The following is a 16,678-nucleotide window of genomic DNA, read 5'->3' on the forward strand; positions in this document are numbered from 1 at the left end:
ACAATTAATCCATCCTGACATTTACCGTACTTATCTAGTTTGGAGGTGTTATTGTCCATTCACACCTCTGCTCCTAAAAATACAGGCATTTTTAATAATCATGTTTTATGAGCGGTGATATATTTTTGATGTACTTGACATGCAATTTTTTGGGGGGAGGGTGGAAGTGTGGAGGTCCATGCACAAGAGTGTTCTACATGCCGTACTATTAATCCCTATGGAAGAAAAGACTAGCAGATGCAGCAAGCAGATATATACAAAAATTAAAGCTCTTCAAAACTTTCCATGTGCTTTAATGCAGTTTAAGTGGTGTTAGATCACAGCCTAAAGCCAAGAAGTGGCATTGAGTCCTAAAGCAGGTCAGCAAAAATAGCCGATAGTGTTATAAATGAAATGCCTAGGCACACCTGTTCTTCCCACTGCTCACTCAGGACAATGCTCTACCATCAGAGCTCACTTTCTGAGGTCCCATACAGTACAACATAATCTGTGACAACAGAAAAGGACTTGAGAGTAATTATAGTGGCGACACCCCCCCCCCAGGAAATACAATAAAAAGACAAGCAAGTGAAAACATAGAAGAGAACTCATGTTACATGAAAGTCTGTGCACACAAAAAAAAAGCTAGTACCAACTTACCAAATTGACAAATAGGTATGTAAACCCTAAAAATGAACTTATTTCCACCCCTTTGGTCTGCTAAATATGCCTTTGAAAGTGTTATTATATCGGTTTAGTATGTGCAAAAAATACCCATTGATGTTGCCAGAAATCTTGTAAGAGTATAACTTCCTGTGCTGTGTGCCTGCGTACAAGAAGAATTTATGGAAATTTGGAGGGGGAAGGAGAGGTCTGTGTTCGTTGCAATTCATCAGAAATTAATTTAGCAAGGCTGACACCACATGCTAAGAAATTAAGTTGTGTTGTCATGGGAAAGAGAAACTTAGAAGCACACTATGCCCTGGCTCATCAACAGTTCTTTATATGTATTTGCAGCATGTCTAAGGGGATAAAATATATGAGGAAATTATGTGCATGCAACCCAGAGATGTAGTAAAGTTTTTATTTCTTTTGCTTTGACATACACTTCAAAGAGCTAAAGAGAAATATATAGTAGTGTAATCAAAAAGGAAAAACACTAACTCAAATGATGTAAGGTTAGAAGTCCGTGAGGTTTCATCATATCCTACCACTATTTTTTGTGGTTCTGAAGTATTACAAAATTAAAGAGTTGCATATCAACAGCTTTGTTTGGTTTCCCAACACTCAGATCAGTTCATACACCATTTCTACTTTCACGTGGAAATATGGAGTAGGCTTTAGTCCTGGTTCACACCGAGCGTTTTGTAGCGCTTTTTCTGCCCTAAAAAAACGGTCCAAAAAAATTCCATTCATTTCTATGTCCCTGTTCACATTTCAGCGCAATAAGCAAAACGCCTGTCGCTGGAAGTACAGGACCTTTTTTTGGCATATTACAGCTCGTTTTGACCCCAAAGAACGAAATAGGAGCACTTGTAAACGCACATTTGCTGTGTTTTCATGCGCTTCTTATTATCAATGCGCTGCAATCTGCTCACTAAAATGCTCAAAAACGCTGTTGCCTAGGTGTGAACCAGGCCTAAAAAAGGTAAAAAGAAGTCTTTCTGCAATACGTACTCTAGATTACCACCATGGGATGGTGTTGACCATTCCATTTGCGTTGAAAACTCACAAGACTCATTCACATCTACTCCCCTTTCTAACTATTCACCAGAATATGGTTTTAACATTAAACATATATAAATGTAACTAACAGGTTAACAACGTCTTCATCACTTTGCATTCACAAAAGTAATGTCACCAATAACGGCAAGTTATTTATTAACAAAGTGCAAACATTCATTTCCATCATCTCCAGATATATCACCACTACAAAGCACGCCTGGAGTGAGATGCATTCTAATCTGGACTGCATAATGAAGGCTCCATTCCCTTTGAAGAACATAAAAACAGACGCTTCTAGGCCCATTTTACACCTAGGGAAAGGTGCTACAAACCGTTCAACAAAAGGAATTCCATTGTTTTCAGTGGCTCCTCACTTCAGATCTGAACGTTATGTCATTTGTAGCCTGTTGAGTGAAGCTCAACAAAATGCATGAGCTTCTTTTGGGGCAGAATTGTGCATTTTTTGGCCCCATAGACTAAGTCCTAAAAAATGCTTGAAAAACATGTGTTTTTCAGGCACTCCCATTTAACAGTCTAAGGGACCAAAATCTCCTCCTGTACCACAGATCGAGAATACAAACTATGCAAAAAATGCGTGTGCAAAGGCACAGAAATAATAATGCACGAGGGGGCCCGTCTGCGCTGCCAACATTTTTTTCATTTATTTCTCTTTTTTCTCTCCTCTTTTTGTCTCACATGTCCCTCTTCCTTTCTTTCTAGTTTTCCATGTTTTGAGTGCCTGGGGATCTCTCCCTCTCCATTTGCCTCTTTTTTTTATTACTAGTTCTAAGTTTATACCGCAAGGTTTTCTTTTATCCCTCCCTATTGCTATTCTGTTTCCCATCTCTCGCTACATGGCGAGAAAACAAAAGCAAATCCCGCTTGTGGTAGGGACCCATGGTACTGTTACGGGCCTTTCATAAGGCCTTGGAGGTTACAGCTTTAGAATGCCAGACAAGGAGTACCCTAGACTTCTATATCTAGTCTACTAAGGAAATGAAACACGTAAACCTTGATTGCATTTATAGGTCTTGTTGTTTGCGCTCTCTCATTGTCCACCATATTGTGCTACTTTATATACCATGTATATGATCTATTAATTGTTATCCCTTGTTGGTTTTACTTTTTGATATTTGTACCTGCATTGCGGGAATAAAGAGCAAAATAATTTAAAAAATTATTATTATATACACAACAAACCTCTAAATTGCCTGGCTATGCTCACTGTTAGTTGTGAATGGGACCTTCGCGATATTACACGCGGTCGGTAAATTAACTGAATTTAGGTCCAAAGGACAGCTTTCAAAAACCATGTACGCATTGTTTACAACAAGGACATTCTCCTTAAAATAGAACTATGGGGTAAATGTTTTTCCCCATAGTTCTCTTAAGGGTCATGGGGGGACATATACTAGCGTCCTCTCGTGACACAAGGATCAGTATATTGCGAGCTACAGTGCGCAGCATACCGAGACTGCCGTAGCGACGGTATGTGTTGGCTCACTTCCCGATCTATTGAGCCGACCTGCGACAGTTTCATTGTCACACGTCGGCTCGAACTATGTGGATGAGTGATTTTCACTCACCTCATAGTTCTCCTTTAAATCCGCCAATATTGTACCAGAGAATCCATCTGCATGCAGTGGGTAGCACAGTTCCTGTGTCAGCCACAGGTAATATGGTTGCCCCCAAGCCACTCTGAGCAGGTCCTTTACAACAAGTGGTCTTACAGTTCAGTCCCTCCTACATGGTGGGCTGCAGCAAAGCGGATTTGTGCTCTGGTGAATGATGCTCTTTTCCATAGAGACCTTGCTGCTGAAATATACAGTGATCAAGTGCTAGACATAAAACAGATGTCAGAGCATCTGTTTAAGAGATATAAAAAGAAAAACGTAGCCCCCTCTCTCCTCTCAGAAGTCTGGGCAAATCTCCCAGCTCTGCTCCACAAGCTCCGGCTTAATGGAACGCAAGAGAAATGGTCCTTACATCACAAGAACACCTTGTATCTTAAAAACCACCTTGAGCAGTTCCCTACTAACCATTACCAACAACAAACAGGAAAAAAAATATCGACGCATATTTACTCTCCACTAGCTCAATCCAACTCCTCATCACTGGAAACACTGTGCTGAGCAAGTTACAGGGAATGAAAAGAAAACAGTTTTAGTGTCAAGTAGCAATTTGTATTCTAGGAAAAACAAATACTCATTCATACCATTGCTTCCTTGAGACTCCTGAGAAATGAACATGCTACTGTGCAAAGGACAACATTGTAATATATGCAACTTAACTATAACTTTTCTATTGTCGTCAGGGCTGGCATGAGGTTATTGGGGTGCCAGATGTAATGCAGCAACTGGCCCACTGATGAGAAAAATCTAACCATAGCCAAGACCTCTTTAAAAAGTAGTCCAGTGGATAGAAGACGTTTGATAGACACCAAATAAAACAAATTCATCCCTAACGAGGCATTTAATAATCCCTTCAAATCAGCCAGTCTAAACATGAATGGAGTCATGGGTAACCCTACTAAACCATTACCGAAAAGGATACACATAAACCTGGTCTTAGGCACATAACTGGTCCTCTTTCTAAATCATGGGTTTATAATACTAGAACTATGCCTAAACTATCATTTTTATTTTTTTTCTTCCTAAAATGTAAAAGCAAAAGCAATGAGGATTGAGTCATGCGTTACCTGTATGGGTTGGGCACAACTAAGGCTGCATATGCCAATGTTCTCTGGTTCCTTAAAGCAAACCCGTCACAAAATAAAAATATCCTTGCCACCCTGTGCCCTTGAGGCTTTAATAATTTGAGCTGAAGACCTAAAACAGGTAAGCAGATAAAAAAAGACATAACCTGACTGGCCTAAAATGGCATACTTGTTCCAAGCCAGTGACAAACTATTGCAACCAGGTGGTCACAACAGCAGTCAAGTGACAAATCTTTTCTGAAGGGAGTCAATAGCAGTCCCCATTTTTCCTCATGACAAATTTTCTTTCAGGTGAAATACCATGAAAATGATTAACAGGCCAAGCCATTTCCAATGAATGTAAAACAAAAGCAGAAATTATTTAAAAATAAACCTTAAAAAAATGAGGAGAACTATGAGGTGAGTGCTTTTCACTCACCTCATAGTTCTAGCCGACCTGTGACAATGAGACTGTCACAGGTTGGCTCAGTAGATCGGGGAGTGAACACATACAGGCGTTCGCTCACTTCTCGATCCTGTCACAGCTCTCTGCTGTGACAGGGGAGTGGCTGGATTCCCCGCTCCCCACTTCGATCCTCCAGCGCTGAGGGGGCTGGTACAGCTGGCTCTGCTTCTCACGCAGCTGGGTGGATCCAGACATAATTGTCAGGATCCACTTCAGCGTCTCAGTATCGCGGTATACTGCGGCGTCTCAGTATACCGCGAGCCGTAGCTCGCGGTATATTGAGCTTAGGATGACGGGAGGACACTAGTTTGTGTCCTCCCGTTACCCTAAGGAGAACTATGGGGAAAAGCCCTAACCCCCATAGTTCTCCTTTAAGCACCATGTTTTTGATTCTTCAGCAGTATCCCCCTTCTGGCCACTTCCAGTTTCTCAGACAGGGAATGAAGGACTTCAACAGAAAGGAAATCACAATGATTTTGGTTCAGCCCCCAATAAAAAAAAAAAAAAGGGAGGAGCGGGCTGGGTATCTCCAAGATCCCTATGGATCTTCCCTGAGCTGAAGACAAGGGTACAACCAGAACAGCTTTTTCTTATATTGTTAATGGGTCACTTTGTCCTAGTTTGGAACGACCATCGATGCTAGGAAGCGGCGATGGAGAGGAATGTAAGGGTATGTGTACACTAAGGTATAACACGTGCGCACACACACAGTAGATTGGTTAGTCTGCCTTAATCAAGTCCCAGCTAGGACACTATCTGCATGGAGTTTGCATATTCTCCATGTGCGCATATGTGCTCCGGGTACTCTAGGTTTCCTCCCACACTTCAAACACACGTGTGTCTTTGTAGGCTAGGGACAGTGGATTATAAGCTACTTGACACCAATATGAGTGAAAAGGAGGTAAAGCAATTGTTGGCTCTCTAAAAATACCTGTAATCTTAATAAACTATGTTTTATATTTCAACACGCGTGCTATACTTCACTGAATGCCGATTCAATGAAACCAATAAAATAACACACAAAGAAATCAAAATTAACCTGGAGACAGCATATTTTAACAAAGATGAAACAAATGGCATGAAATGACCAATGTAAAAGAATTCATCAGAAGAAAAAACCAAGCTGTCTTGAATTGAACGCTCATTCATAAAAATGACTGGAATTTCCTGGAGCCTTATCCCATGATATCTAGAAAGGGAAGCTTGACTAAAAATAAAGTGAACTGGCTGAGTAATAAAATAATGTATATATTTGCTACACTTCAGCTTGGCTCTTGCAGCACACACACACACACACACACACACACACAATGAAACTTATGCAATACCAAGGTGTGAAAAGCATTGATGTTACCAAGGATAACCAAGTATTACCTTTTAGAAGTTTGGTGCAGTCAGACCGATTGAGGGCAGGTTTACACCACTTTCCAGACCACATCTGGTGCAGAAAATGGTGTGAACTTGACCGTAGTTCCAGTGTATTCCAGACCAGACAAAATGAGACATGCAGTATTTTTCTGGTCTGTTCTGGAACGGACTGCTCTGGCGTGAACAGAGGCCAGAAATAGCACAGGGATACATTTTGGATCCGGAAACAATCTGGTCTGGTGATGATCTGGATGTGGTGTGAATGGACCCTAAAGCCAGTTTCTAATTGGCTAATGCATTATAGCAACCTTCATGTCCAGCTACTTAAAGCATACCTTACCTTTAACTAGTTTATTGTTATCAGACTCTCAGCATCAAACCCACAGCATCAAACCCACAACACCTGCAAAAGATTACTACTTCCTAATTTATAGCAAAATGAACACCATCACCTTGTAAGACCACTGTGAATTATGCCTCGATGCCAGCATAGATGTGAACTATGGCTTTCAAAGAACTCATTAACTTCTAACAAGTGAAAGATAAGATCTTAATTTGTAATGGAAGGTGCTCTTTGCAAAGGAAACCTTTTATGAGAGACACTTCCATTGCAGACCACCTCCTTAAAATGCTGCCTGCCTCTTCTCAAGTCAATCCTACAGCTTTGATAGTTTTAGTTCCCGATTCAGAACAAATAGGCTTATCGAGAGTTCTGCATTTTTGTTCTGGGTCAGTCACACAAAGTACTGTAAACGAAGGGGAGCAGGAAAGCCAGGCATTTCAAAATGAGCATTTTCAGGAGATCGGCAATGGTCACCCTCATATTTCTTTTATAACATGATTCCGTTAAACTATAGGTAAAGGCAAAACTTGGTTTCAGTTTTAGATAGGAGTTAGGAAGGGATAGTCTCTCCATTGAGTATATATTTCTTTGCGTGCCCCCAGTGGGAAGATTCATGCCTCCATTTGCCCTGGTGACAGTCACCGAAACAAAAAAAAGGAAATCCTAATCTTTTTAGTTTTTAAAAGAGCAGGTGTTGAGTGATAATCTTACAATGGAGACAACATTCAGGTGACAACTAAAATGGGAATTCCCCTCAGTGAAGAGATTTCCAATTACTTATGGTCAGCTCTCCAAGACAGGAAGTGACAAAAAATCTCTCCAGCAAATCACAGACAGCAAGAATTAACCCGATGGGTAAAAACCCCTTTCTCTACTCTATCCAAAACTAAAAAGAAAAGTTCTGGCATGACATATATTCAATCTTAGTAGATGTAGTAGTGAAGTGTTAAAGTATGTAAACCCCAACAATGAACTTCTCTTATTTGCAAAGTTTTGGTCTGTTAAAGCATTTTAGTATATCTGTTTGGCAAGTGAAAAAAAAAAAAAACACACTATCACACCGTTTACTTTTCCCTTTAAACTTTATCGAGAGTATATAAAGTCCACACCTCATTCAGATCTCCACACTGCAGCACTGTGCTGCCATGCATTAATCTGCAGTGCCATGAAGTGCCCTGCAGTAGAATGTATCATCTCTGCGCACATGACACCAGCATTGTCAAAACAATTGCGCTCTATGTGCCCTAGTGGTGACTGGTGTTGGTTCAGAGGAGAAAATAGCCAGTCACAACTCTGTGTGTAAACAAATAGGTAGAAATGGCTGTAATTATGTCCCAAGGCAAGAACACTAAGGAGAGAAACACAAATGCAGCCACCACATCTACGGACTGAAACTCCCAAAAAACATTTTTGGTTTAGATACACTCACTCCATGTGGTCTTTAACTGACTATGTTGCTCTACCTTGTTATTGTCATAGGAAAGTTTAATGGTGGGAGTGGACCAGTTAGGCTTGAGTTTTAAAGAGGTTAATCCATTAAACAGTCTTTGGAAAAGCCAGGAATTAACTTAATACATACTACTTGTATTAAACAAAAAAAAAAAAATAAGATACAAAATAAAATATGATCCCACCTATAATGAGCTGCCACCCTGCCAAGTTCTTGATCTTAAAAGGGTTATTAGAATAAAAACAGAAGAAGTTTCATAACCAAAACAATACAGATACAACTTCCTGTTGTTACATACCTTTAGGTTTATACTTAAAAATCTGAATAATGTGCACAGAGCAGGAAGTTCGCAAGCTGGGTTTGTGTTAAAACTACATACAGTGTCATGAACATAGAAAGAAAAAAAAAAACAAACACACAGAAATGTCCTTAAAAATAATATAATATAAATAATATATGTATGATCTTGGTGCTCAGCTTTGGTATGCTCTTACCTGATGAACAGGCACTTTCTGAGGGGTATTCTGAGGTGACTGGTGAAGCGAAGTCCATGGTTGATGATGAGAATGTGACGATGGTGAAGACTGATGGTGCATAGCTGGATGAGGCTGACAGTTTGCCATTTGCTGCTGAAAAGATTGATGACTGGGATGCTGTTGGCCAGAAATCATCCGTTCTTGTATTGCCTGTGGATCTGCATGGCTAACTCCCGGACAGCCATTTGGTCTCATATGCCCACCCATCTCCCTTGGTGTTGAGGACATACCCATGAAGGTCTGGCCCTGTGGCATGTTCCTGGCACCCATGGTTCTTTGTCCCATGCCCAGGCTTCCAGGGGACTGGTGAGTTGGAGGATGGGGCATATTTGGGTAACTTCCAACATCCATAGGTATCCCTGCACTACCAGGCCTAACTTGTGGAGGAGGGGTTCCTGCTGGATTGCTCATTGCTTTCAAGGGTGACATGGGAGGTGGAGAAGCATAGGTTCCCTGAGGCTGTGAAGGATGCATAGTTTGTGTGTTCATTTGGTTAAGTGAGCCACTAGGATGAATGGGTTGCTGGTGCATCAGTCCTTGACTATTGTTTGATGGAAACCCCACAGCATTTGGGTATCTAGGTACAGACGGAGTCATTGGAGTGTTGCTTGTAAGGCCTAAGTTTTGATTCATCCCTGTATTATTAACTAATCCCTGATTAAGGTTACTATAAGGATAGCGGGAATACTGCCCTGAGTTGTTTAGCGTAGGTGAAGGTACAGTCTGGTTTCTAGAGTTAAAATTAAGGGACTGTGGCCTAACTGCACCCTGCTGAGTAGGATTAGGAGAGAATCTAGGACTGTGAGCAACAGATTCTCCATGGAGAGTGGTGGGGGGATGATGATGAAATTGCTGGACTGAATGACGCAGTGAAGGCCCCATATTTGGATTTTGTTGTGGGACATGAGACATGTGCCCAGGCCCTGCACCACCAAGATAGGGATTTCCTTGGTTGAGACCATCTTGTCCTTGTGAAAACTGGTTAATTCTTTGTGGCTGTAGTGGACCATGTTGCTGCATTGAAAAATCTCCCCGAACCATGTAATTGCCCATCTGTTGAACATGTTGAGAGGGACCTTGTGGACCGGAAGGTGTTGGTGGTTGCTGCTGGGACTGTTGTTGCTGGTATGCTGGCCTTACTTGATCGGGCACTTGCACTGCCCTCGGTCCCCACATAGAATCACTGTCCACAAAAGGTGGCCCATGCCTATCATTCTGCATACCAGTATAGACTGCCATTTGGCCACCACCATGGGGCACCTGAGAAACAGGAGTACTGTGATACTGTGAATGTGGAGAGGCAATACCATTACCAGGAGTGTTGGCCATCATTCTGTTAGGCTGGTCCATCATGTGCATTTTTTGAGGCTCGTATTGGTTATAGTGATCAAAGTGGGTAAGCTTTGCTTGGTTTTGACTGCTGGGGTTATGATGAAGAGGAGACTGCAATGAAGCAAAACCCTGATCCATAGGCATTTGTTGTGCCAAAGAATTGACAGAGTTTTCCGGAAAACCACATTCCCCGAGGGCCTCCAACCCTTCGCTGAACATATTTCCATCTTCCCCAAACAGCCCCAACATGCCAGGGTCCGCCATCTTGTTTCTGCACACTGCTCTTTAGAGCCACGAGCGCAATATTGTGCTTCACCTCACGAGTGAGGTGTTTGTCCTCAGAGCTGTTAATCCTTAGCTAATCTCTTACATGTCATTCCATATTGTCTTAATTCTTTCGGACCCTTCAGTGTCAGACAGTCTGGCAACTGTTCCTGGAGGAGGGGAAAAAAAAAAGAAGACATTAATAAAGTGGTTCTAATTTCCTTGGTTATTTAAATTACAATTTTTTAAATGTCTGAAAAAATACAAAGCTGAAAAGTTGAAACTCCACTTGCGCATAGCAATCATTTGTTAGGTGGGAGAGAACAAAAGAACACTAAAAATGCAGCAGTAGCATCAGCTGCCACAGCAGGCAGACAGATGTATGGATATAGCCAAACATCCCATCTGCTAAACTAAAGCCCTGAAAATGCTCTAGTTACCAACAGCGTGTCCTTAACCTTATTCCCCCGAGGAGTGTAATGAGATGAGCAAGCAGCAGCATCAAGGGCTGTGATAAGCTAAAGTTAGCAGAATCCGTTAGCCCATTTAACAAACACCAGAAGGTAGAAAGTGACCCTTTAAAAGCAGCCTAAAATATATTTCAAACGAGATATGAGACCGGATTTTCTCTTTACTCCCTACCCCATGCTTTACACAGTAGACATCTTGTCCGGCTTCTCCTTAAAAGCCACGTGGCTCCTCAAACAGCGACCGCAAATCCACAACTTCTAGCACCTCTACTCAAGGTCAAATTATCTGAAAGGCTTGATTCATACTGTGGGCAGAGCAGGGTGATCCTACAAGATAGAATTAGGTGCCCCCATGTGCCCCCATGCCCATTTATTAGACTGAGTGGAAACACCGTGCTGGAAAACACAGATCTGTGATTTTGCATCACTGAACAATTTGATATACTTTGCACATGGAGAGAAAACAAGAGACTGGTTTTATATTTGGCAATTTTATTGTGTGGCTGAGTCACAGCTGTCCAGCAAGGACGACAGGAAGTTCACTCACCAGGTTCACTGCATTGCTTAATGTGCCATGGATACAAGTGGTTATGACAGCATCCGCTTCAGACTGTGCCTAAAACTGTGCTGACTGGACTCTCTAGACAGTTAACTCTTCCAGCTCTCTGCAGGATTGTTCACACAGCATCTGAACACTCCCCAGGCTGAGCAAGAAGGTTTAATGCGTTTCAAAACTGTGCTGGCCGAAATCGACTCAACAAAATCTTACTGAAGAAGAAAAAATGCTAAAAACTTTAAGAACTATAATGCAACATGGAGACTACCAATCTGTGCTGTTATATATCTGACAATGCTGTGAAAAAGGACAAAAAGCAATCAAACGCATTTCGATCCTGAAGATAAAAGAGGTGCATGATTAATACAGCTACTGATTTGAACAAATGTGAATTGAAGAATCCCAGCCATGCTTGGAATTTGTCACTATGATTCTAAGGCATAATCTTATTTTTCTTTCCAAGCATTAATGGTCGTGGGCTGGTGCTTCTGCGGTACGCAATGGGAACAAGTAGCTGGATTCATAACTCCTCTGAAACTTTCCTCAGGAACAGGCTACTTCACAGATGACTGCATGAGTGCTATGGAAGATTAACCCCTCCACTGCAAGAATACCCTCAGCCAACTGCCCATGTGCGGGTCAGGGCAATAAATAGACCAAACCGTGCTTCAGATTTTACATACAAATAAGAACTGGAACGGTTTGGGAGATAAGCAAATCACATGAGACTTTCATCAGATAGACCGGAGAAGAAAACCAAACTTCTCCCAGCCTTTTCCTAATAAATCTGTATAGTTGACACTACACTGAAGACACACAGGGGATAGGATGTTTAACCCGACATTCACATTCTTTATTCCATGCATGTTGGGAGATCTCCATATTATAGAGGGAGAGGCAGTAGTATGGAGAATCAAGTTAGCTGTATTCATATCAAATCCCAAATTGGTCAAAAATGTTCCAACTCAGTGATTTAGATGCTAATTTTCTTAAACAGTGTGCATGCCTTGCAAAGATTTAGTACAAATATTATTAAACGGTTAATCATTTAATAATGGTTCTTTCCACCTCCAGAAATAATCCTTTGACACCCATACAACTATAAATATCACCTCCAATCACCTCCTAGTTACAGCCCCTTACAAGATCAGAAATGGCAGGGAAATATTGGGTTGTTTATGGTGACCCCCCCAAAAGGTTTGTACGGTTGAGCTAAACTTTGCAGTGATGCATGTACAACATGTCCAAAAATGACTTCATCCATCAAATAAAACAGGGATTACCTTCAAGTAGCGAAACAGCAATTTCGAATCTAAGCTTCCAATAACAAACTAGCTGCATACACAGCAATTTAGCTGAAAACAAATTAGGTCAAAGCTCCCACCAACTACCAGCATTCATCCTGAATGATAATAATTTGACCCGATTTTTTATTTTTTAAATTGAAAGATCTGGCAAACCATTCAGCAAAATGACAAGTGTGTACACCTTCTGACCAGCAGGCATGGGGCCGTGTAGGATGTAGCTGTATCAGTCCGGTTTACCGTGCATGTCTGGGCACCACAAAAAGGGACTCTGACCATACATAAGATCAGAAGTACAGTATGCAGTTTGTGCACATCCAGTCTTATGGAAAAAACTGATTTCATGTAAAGGTGCCCGTACACCTACCGATTATCGCACGATAATAGCGGGTGATCCCGTGATCGTAGGATAATTGGCAGGTGTATGGAAGGCGTGTGACCTCTTCTGCTGTAAGGTCGCATGACCTTTGTCTTCGAGCAGGCTTGAAAACAAAATCGAGAATCGTATGATTTTCGGCAGGTTAGTGGCGTTCTCGGGAGACAAATGATGCAAGCGCACACTGCCCGCTCAGCATTGGAATCATCTGAAGCCCTCCCGCTTGCGATGATCGCAAGTACGATCTGCCTGTCCAAGATGGGCAGATCGTACGGGCTTTTAATTACCTTACAACCATCGCAGGATGAAAGTCGTGCGATGGTTGTAAGGTGTATGGGCATCTTTAGATGTTGTGCCTATACATTTTCTTGTATATTTTTACTACTAGGAGGCCCAACTTTGTATAAAACTACTGTAGTTTTTCTTTAAAAGTTTTCAATTCCTCGTTCTCTAGTGGATCCCTGCAGCACTGTCCCCCCCGCCCCATGCACGGGTGCCTCCATCAGCTAAGCAGCTGCTGTGGAGGCACCTGTGTGTGCTCGTTCCCGGCTGTGCCCGCAGTAGCTGTATGTGCCCATTAGACACACAACCCAGCAGCAGGCCAAGCCACTCCACCCAAAAGTTTGATGACAGAAGGAGCCTATGGCTCCTCTGCCATCAGTATCCTACCCCCACAACCAGGGAGCAGAGGATTGCTTCGGGAAAACCGACGGCGGTAAGAAGCAGCGCTGACAGGTAAGGCCCCATTCACATGTAGCAACTTATCGCGCAATATCGCGAGAAGTCGCCGGCTAATGATAGTCAATGGAGCTGCCTTAGCTCCATGTCGTGGTCACTTCTACAGGACCCTTTTTTCGGCGGATATGGCGCGATTTTGCTTTTTTTCTATGGAGCCCGACGGAGAAGGTCGCGCTAACGTCGCTGGATCAACGCTGGAACATCGCCCCGAAAGCCACGCTCTCCCGGCCGCTGCAAAGGTAAGTCGCTACATGTAAATGGGGCCTAAGTGTGGGGGTGGGGGGGAAGGAGGAGAGGGAAAAAAAAAAAGGTAAAAAGTAAAACATGCCCAGTCCTTACTACTTTAATAGCAACAAAATCCTGAAAACTAACTCCAAGCAATAGTTTTTTTGTGGATTTTAACTCTCAACTACTTCCGTAATATATGTACAATATCTTACAAAGTTAAACTACTTTTCAAATTGCAATATTTTGGCTCATTTAATTAAAAAAAAAAACACAAAAAGCTGAAAATTACAGCAACCATTTAGAATTCATCCTTAAATAATCTGTCTTCTACGCATGTGGTGGCTTCAATGAGCCTGGTACTACTCAACTAAAAGGACTTTGCTGTCATAATGAAGGTGACATCCTGTAAGTAGTTTGTGTCCCCATCTATCCCTCACTGCCATAATGAACGTGTCACCATCTTGCAGTATTATTTTTCCAAATAATGGTTAAATCGATTTCATGAATGAACCATTGGAAAGGGAGGGGAACCATGATGTGGCCTTGAAACAGCCATGGTGGTTGGACAGAAATATGGAATTATGGCGGGGTATCTCCCCAGATAAAATTCTCAGCAACCCCCCCAAAAAAACCCGGAAATCTCAATTGTATATGGGGCTGGTCTTTTTTTTTTTTATCATCTACAAAAGAGCTTGGGTTCGTTATTTAATCTCTTTCGTATCCCATCTGTCCGGTATCTCAAACAATGACATCTGAATAAATCAATAATACAGGCTCGTATACGCCATATAGCCCAGTTACTGCAAACCGTTAACTGCCTTTCCGCACCAGCACAAGCTTCTACCCTGAAAATAGCAATGTCCTTGCTGATCCTTGGGCTTGTTTGAAGCCAGTGATGTGCACGCTCATTTTATCTGTGTCAGCACTAGAACAGATCCCTGCTTGCCAGATTATGATGGGAGGAGAGGGGAGAATGCAGCCATAATGCTGCCATTACCCATCAAGTGATCTCCTGGCAATTATATTTGCTTACAAAGCTGCCACTGGAGGATTCAAGGGACGGGAATCCAATGGAGGCAGAGAAGTCCGAGTTTGTGGTGACAGAAAAAAAAACCATATGTATATTTTGTGCTTCCATACAATTACAAATCTCATATACTAACCATATGCTTGTTCTTTTCATAGGAAAAACACTAAGAAAAGGATACAGCAAAATATACTCTAACCTGCCCATCCTCCTGAAAACCGTGCGGGCTACCCTTCCCCCTCTCTACACCTCCAAAGGTCTTTTCTTCTTCCTTGGCCTGAGCTGCAGCTGAAAATAATTTATCTCCTCTCCTTGCAAGACTGTGGCATATGTGATGGGGGAAACAGAACCATCATGAATAAACTGCAGCACAAAGACTGGCTGAGTGTCACAGGATACAAAGGGCCAAAGGTCATCCCTGTGAGCTGGAGGGTATTACGCTCATTCAACTTTTTTTCCCCCACTACACAAGCACGCACACATACACAATTATGGAAAGCTTTTTTTTTTTTCCTAAACTGAACTGCCCGATGTATAGACAGAAACAAAAAGTCATAGTCTAATAAATGCAAGTGATCCAAGCTATTCTCCCAGATATATATATATATGTGCACAGCTGTAAAATGTAGTCCCTATGTGTGGCTCCACCGCTTTCACACCAAGACATTGAGTAAGCCTGAACTATGTACTTTCTGAATCATTTACCAGGAACAAGCATGCAGAAAGTAAGCAGTGGTAGCGCTTAAATTTTTTGGCAGCAATATAAAAGAAAAAAGAAAGAAAAAAAACACCTCTACACTGAACACTGTGTTTTAAGGGCAATTATTTGCAGTCTTCCACAGAATAGAGAACACTAAAATGATCGTGACCATACAAAGATAAAAGCATGGGGACTGTTACATTCTGGGACACTTGTGAATCTTAGCAGTCAGCATGCTCCGTTTTAGAAAATGGCCTACCTGTCCTTTCATACAGCATACATACACACTACCTACCGCAAGTGGTCTGATCCAGAAATATAGGCCGATATTATACAGATCTTGGCTTCTCCTGTAGAAGATTAGCTTGGGCCTTGCAAGCCACCTTAATGGCCCTTTAACATGTTCGGAACTAACCAATAAAAAGACTTGGGAGACAGGAAGTGGTGGCCTAAACTTCTCTTTTACGGGTGAAGTCGAGATTTGAACTTTGCCTGTTGCATTCAACTTAAATCTACTTAAGCTGCCCAAACACTATGCAAATTTCAGAGGGTTCTTGATGAACCGGCCAAAATTTGCACAGTGGGTTCTGCTGTCGTCACCCTTCCAGCCGGCATCCCTCAATCAGCTGATCAAAGAAGCTGGTTGGATAATTTTCCAAACAGAGTGGGCCGCCAATCAACTGCCAAAACTGTTGGGATCGCCAGCCTCTGTCAGAATACAATGAAGGCCGTGTGAGATTCCTTAATCAATGCACATAGGCTTTGATGGGGGAATGCGTTATATTTTATTCGTTAAACCCGCAGGTTGAACAAGGAAAAAATTACAGTGTATGGGCAGCTTCATTCTTTTGATGCATGGTTTTCAATCACTATTTGCGCAAAAGCATTTTCTCATCATGTGCTCATTCTCAACTGCCCAGGGTATGGGCCGATTCACACCAGCCTTGTTGCACAGCATTGCGCAATGCAGTTCCAACACAGACAATGCAATCTGCCTCATGTCCCAAATATTTGGCTCACACCGCCTTGCATTGGCGCACGTGGGAAAAAAGACAGTTGCATTTTTTTTTCTTTAAAAAGGAGCGCATCGCAACACACTACATCGCATTGCAACGGTCTGC

The 16,678-nt window shown here is 42.1% G+C and overlaps 1 protein-coding gene across 1 annotated transcript in view; it reads right to left on the minus strand.

Annotated features, from left to right (window-relative positions):
* CHD7 (chromodomain helicase DNA binding protein 7) overlaps nucleotides 1–16,678 on the minus strand; it is a 142,820-nt gene that overhangs the window by 106,430 nt on the left and 19,712 nt on the right. Inside the window, exon 2 of the mRNA XM_018561816.1 lies at nucleotides 8,521–10,328. Within this exon, the coding sequence (XP_018417318.1) occupies nucleotides 8,521–10,158 (1,638 nt within the window). The 5' untranslated portion in view covers nucleotides 10,159–10,328. The remainder of the gene's footprint in view (nucleotides 1–8,520; nucleotides 10,329–16,678) is intronic.

The sequence above is a fragment of the Nanorana parkeri genome, unplaced genomic scaffold (genome assembly GCF_000935625.1).
Source record: "Nanorana parkeri isolate BGI_ZX_2015 unplaced genomic scaffold, ASM93562v1 scaffold546, whole genome shotgun sequence".
Taxonomy (NCBI): domain Eukaryota; kingdom Metazoa; phylum Chordata; class Amphibia; order Anura; family Dicroglossidae; genus Nanorana; species Nanorana parkeri.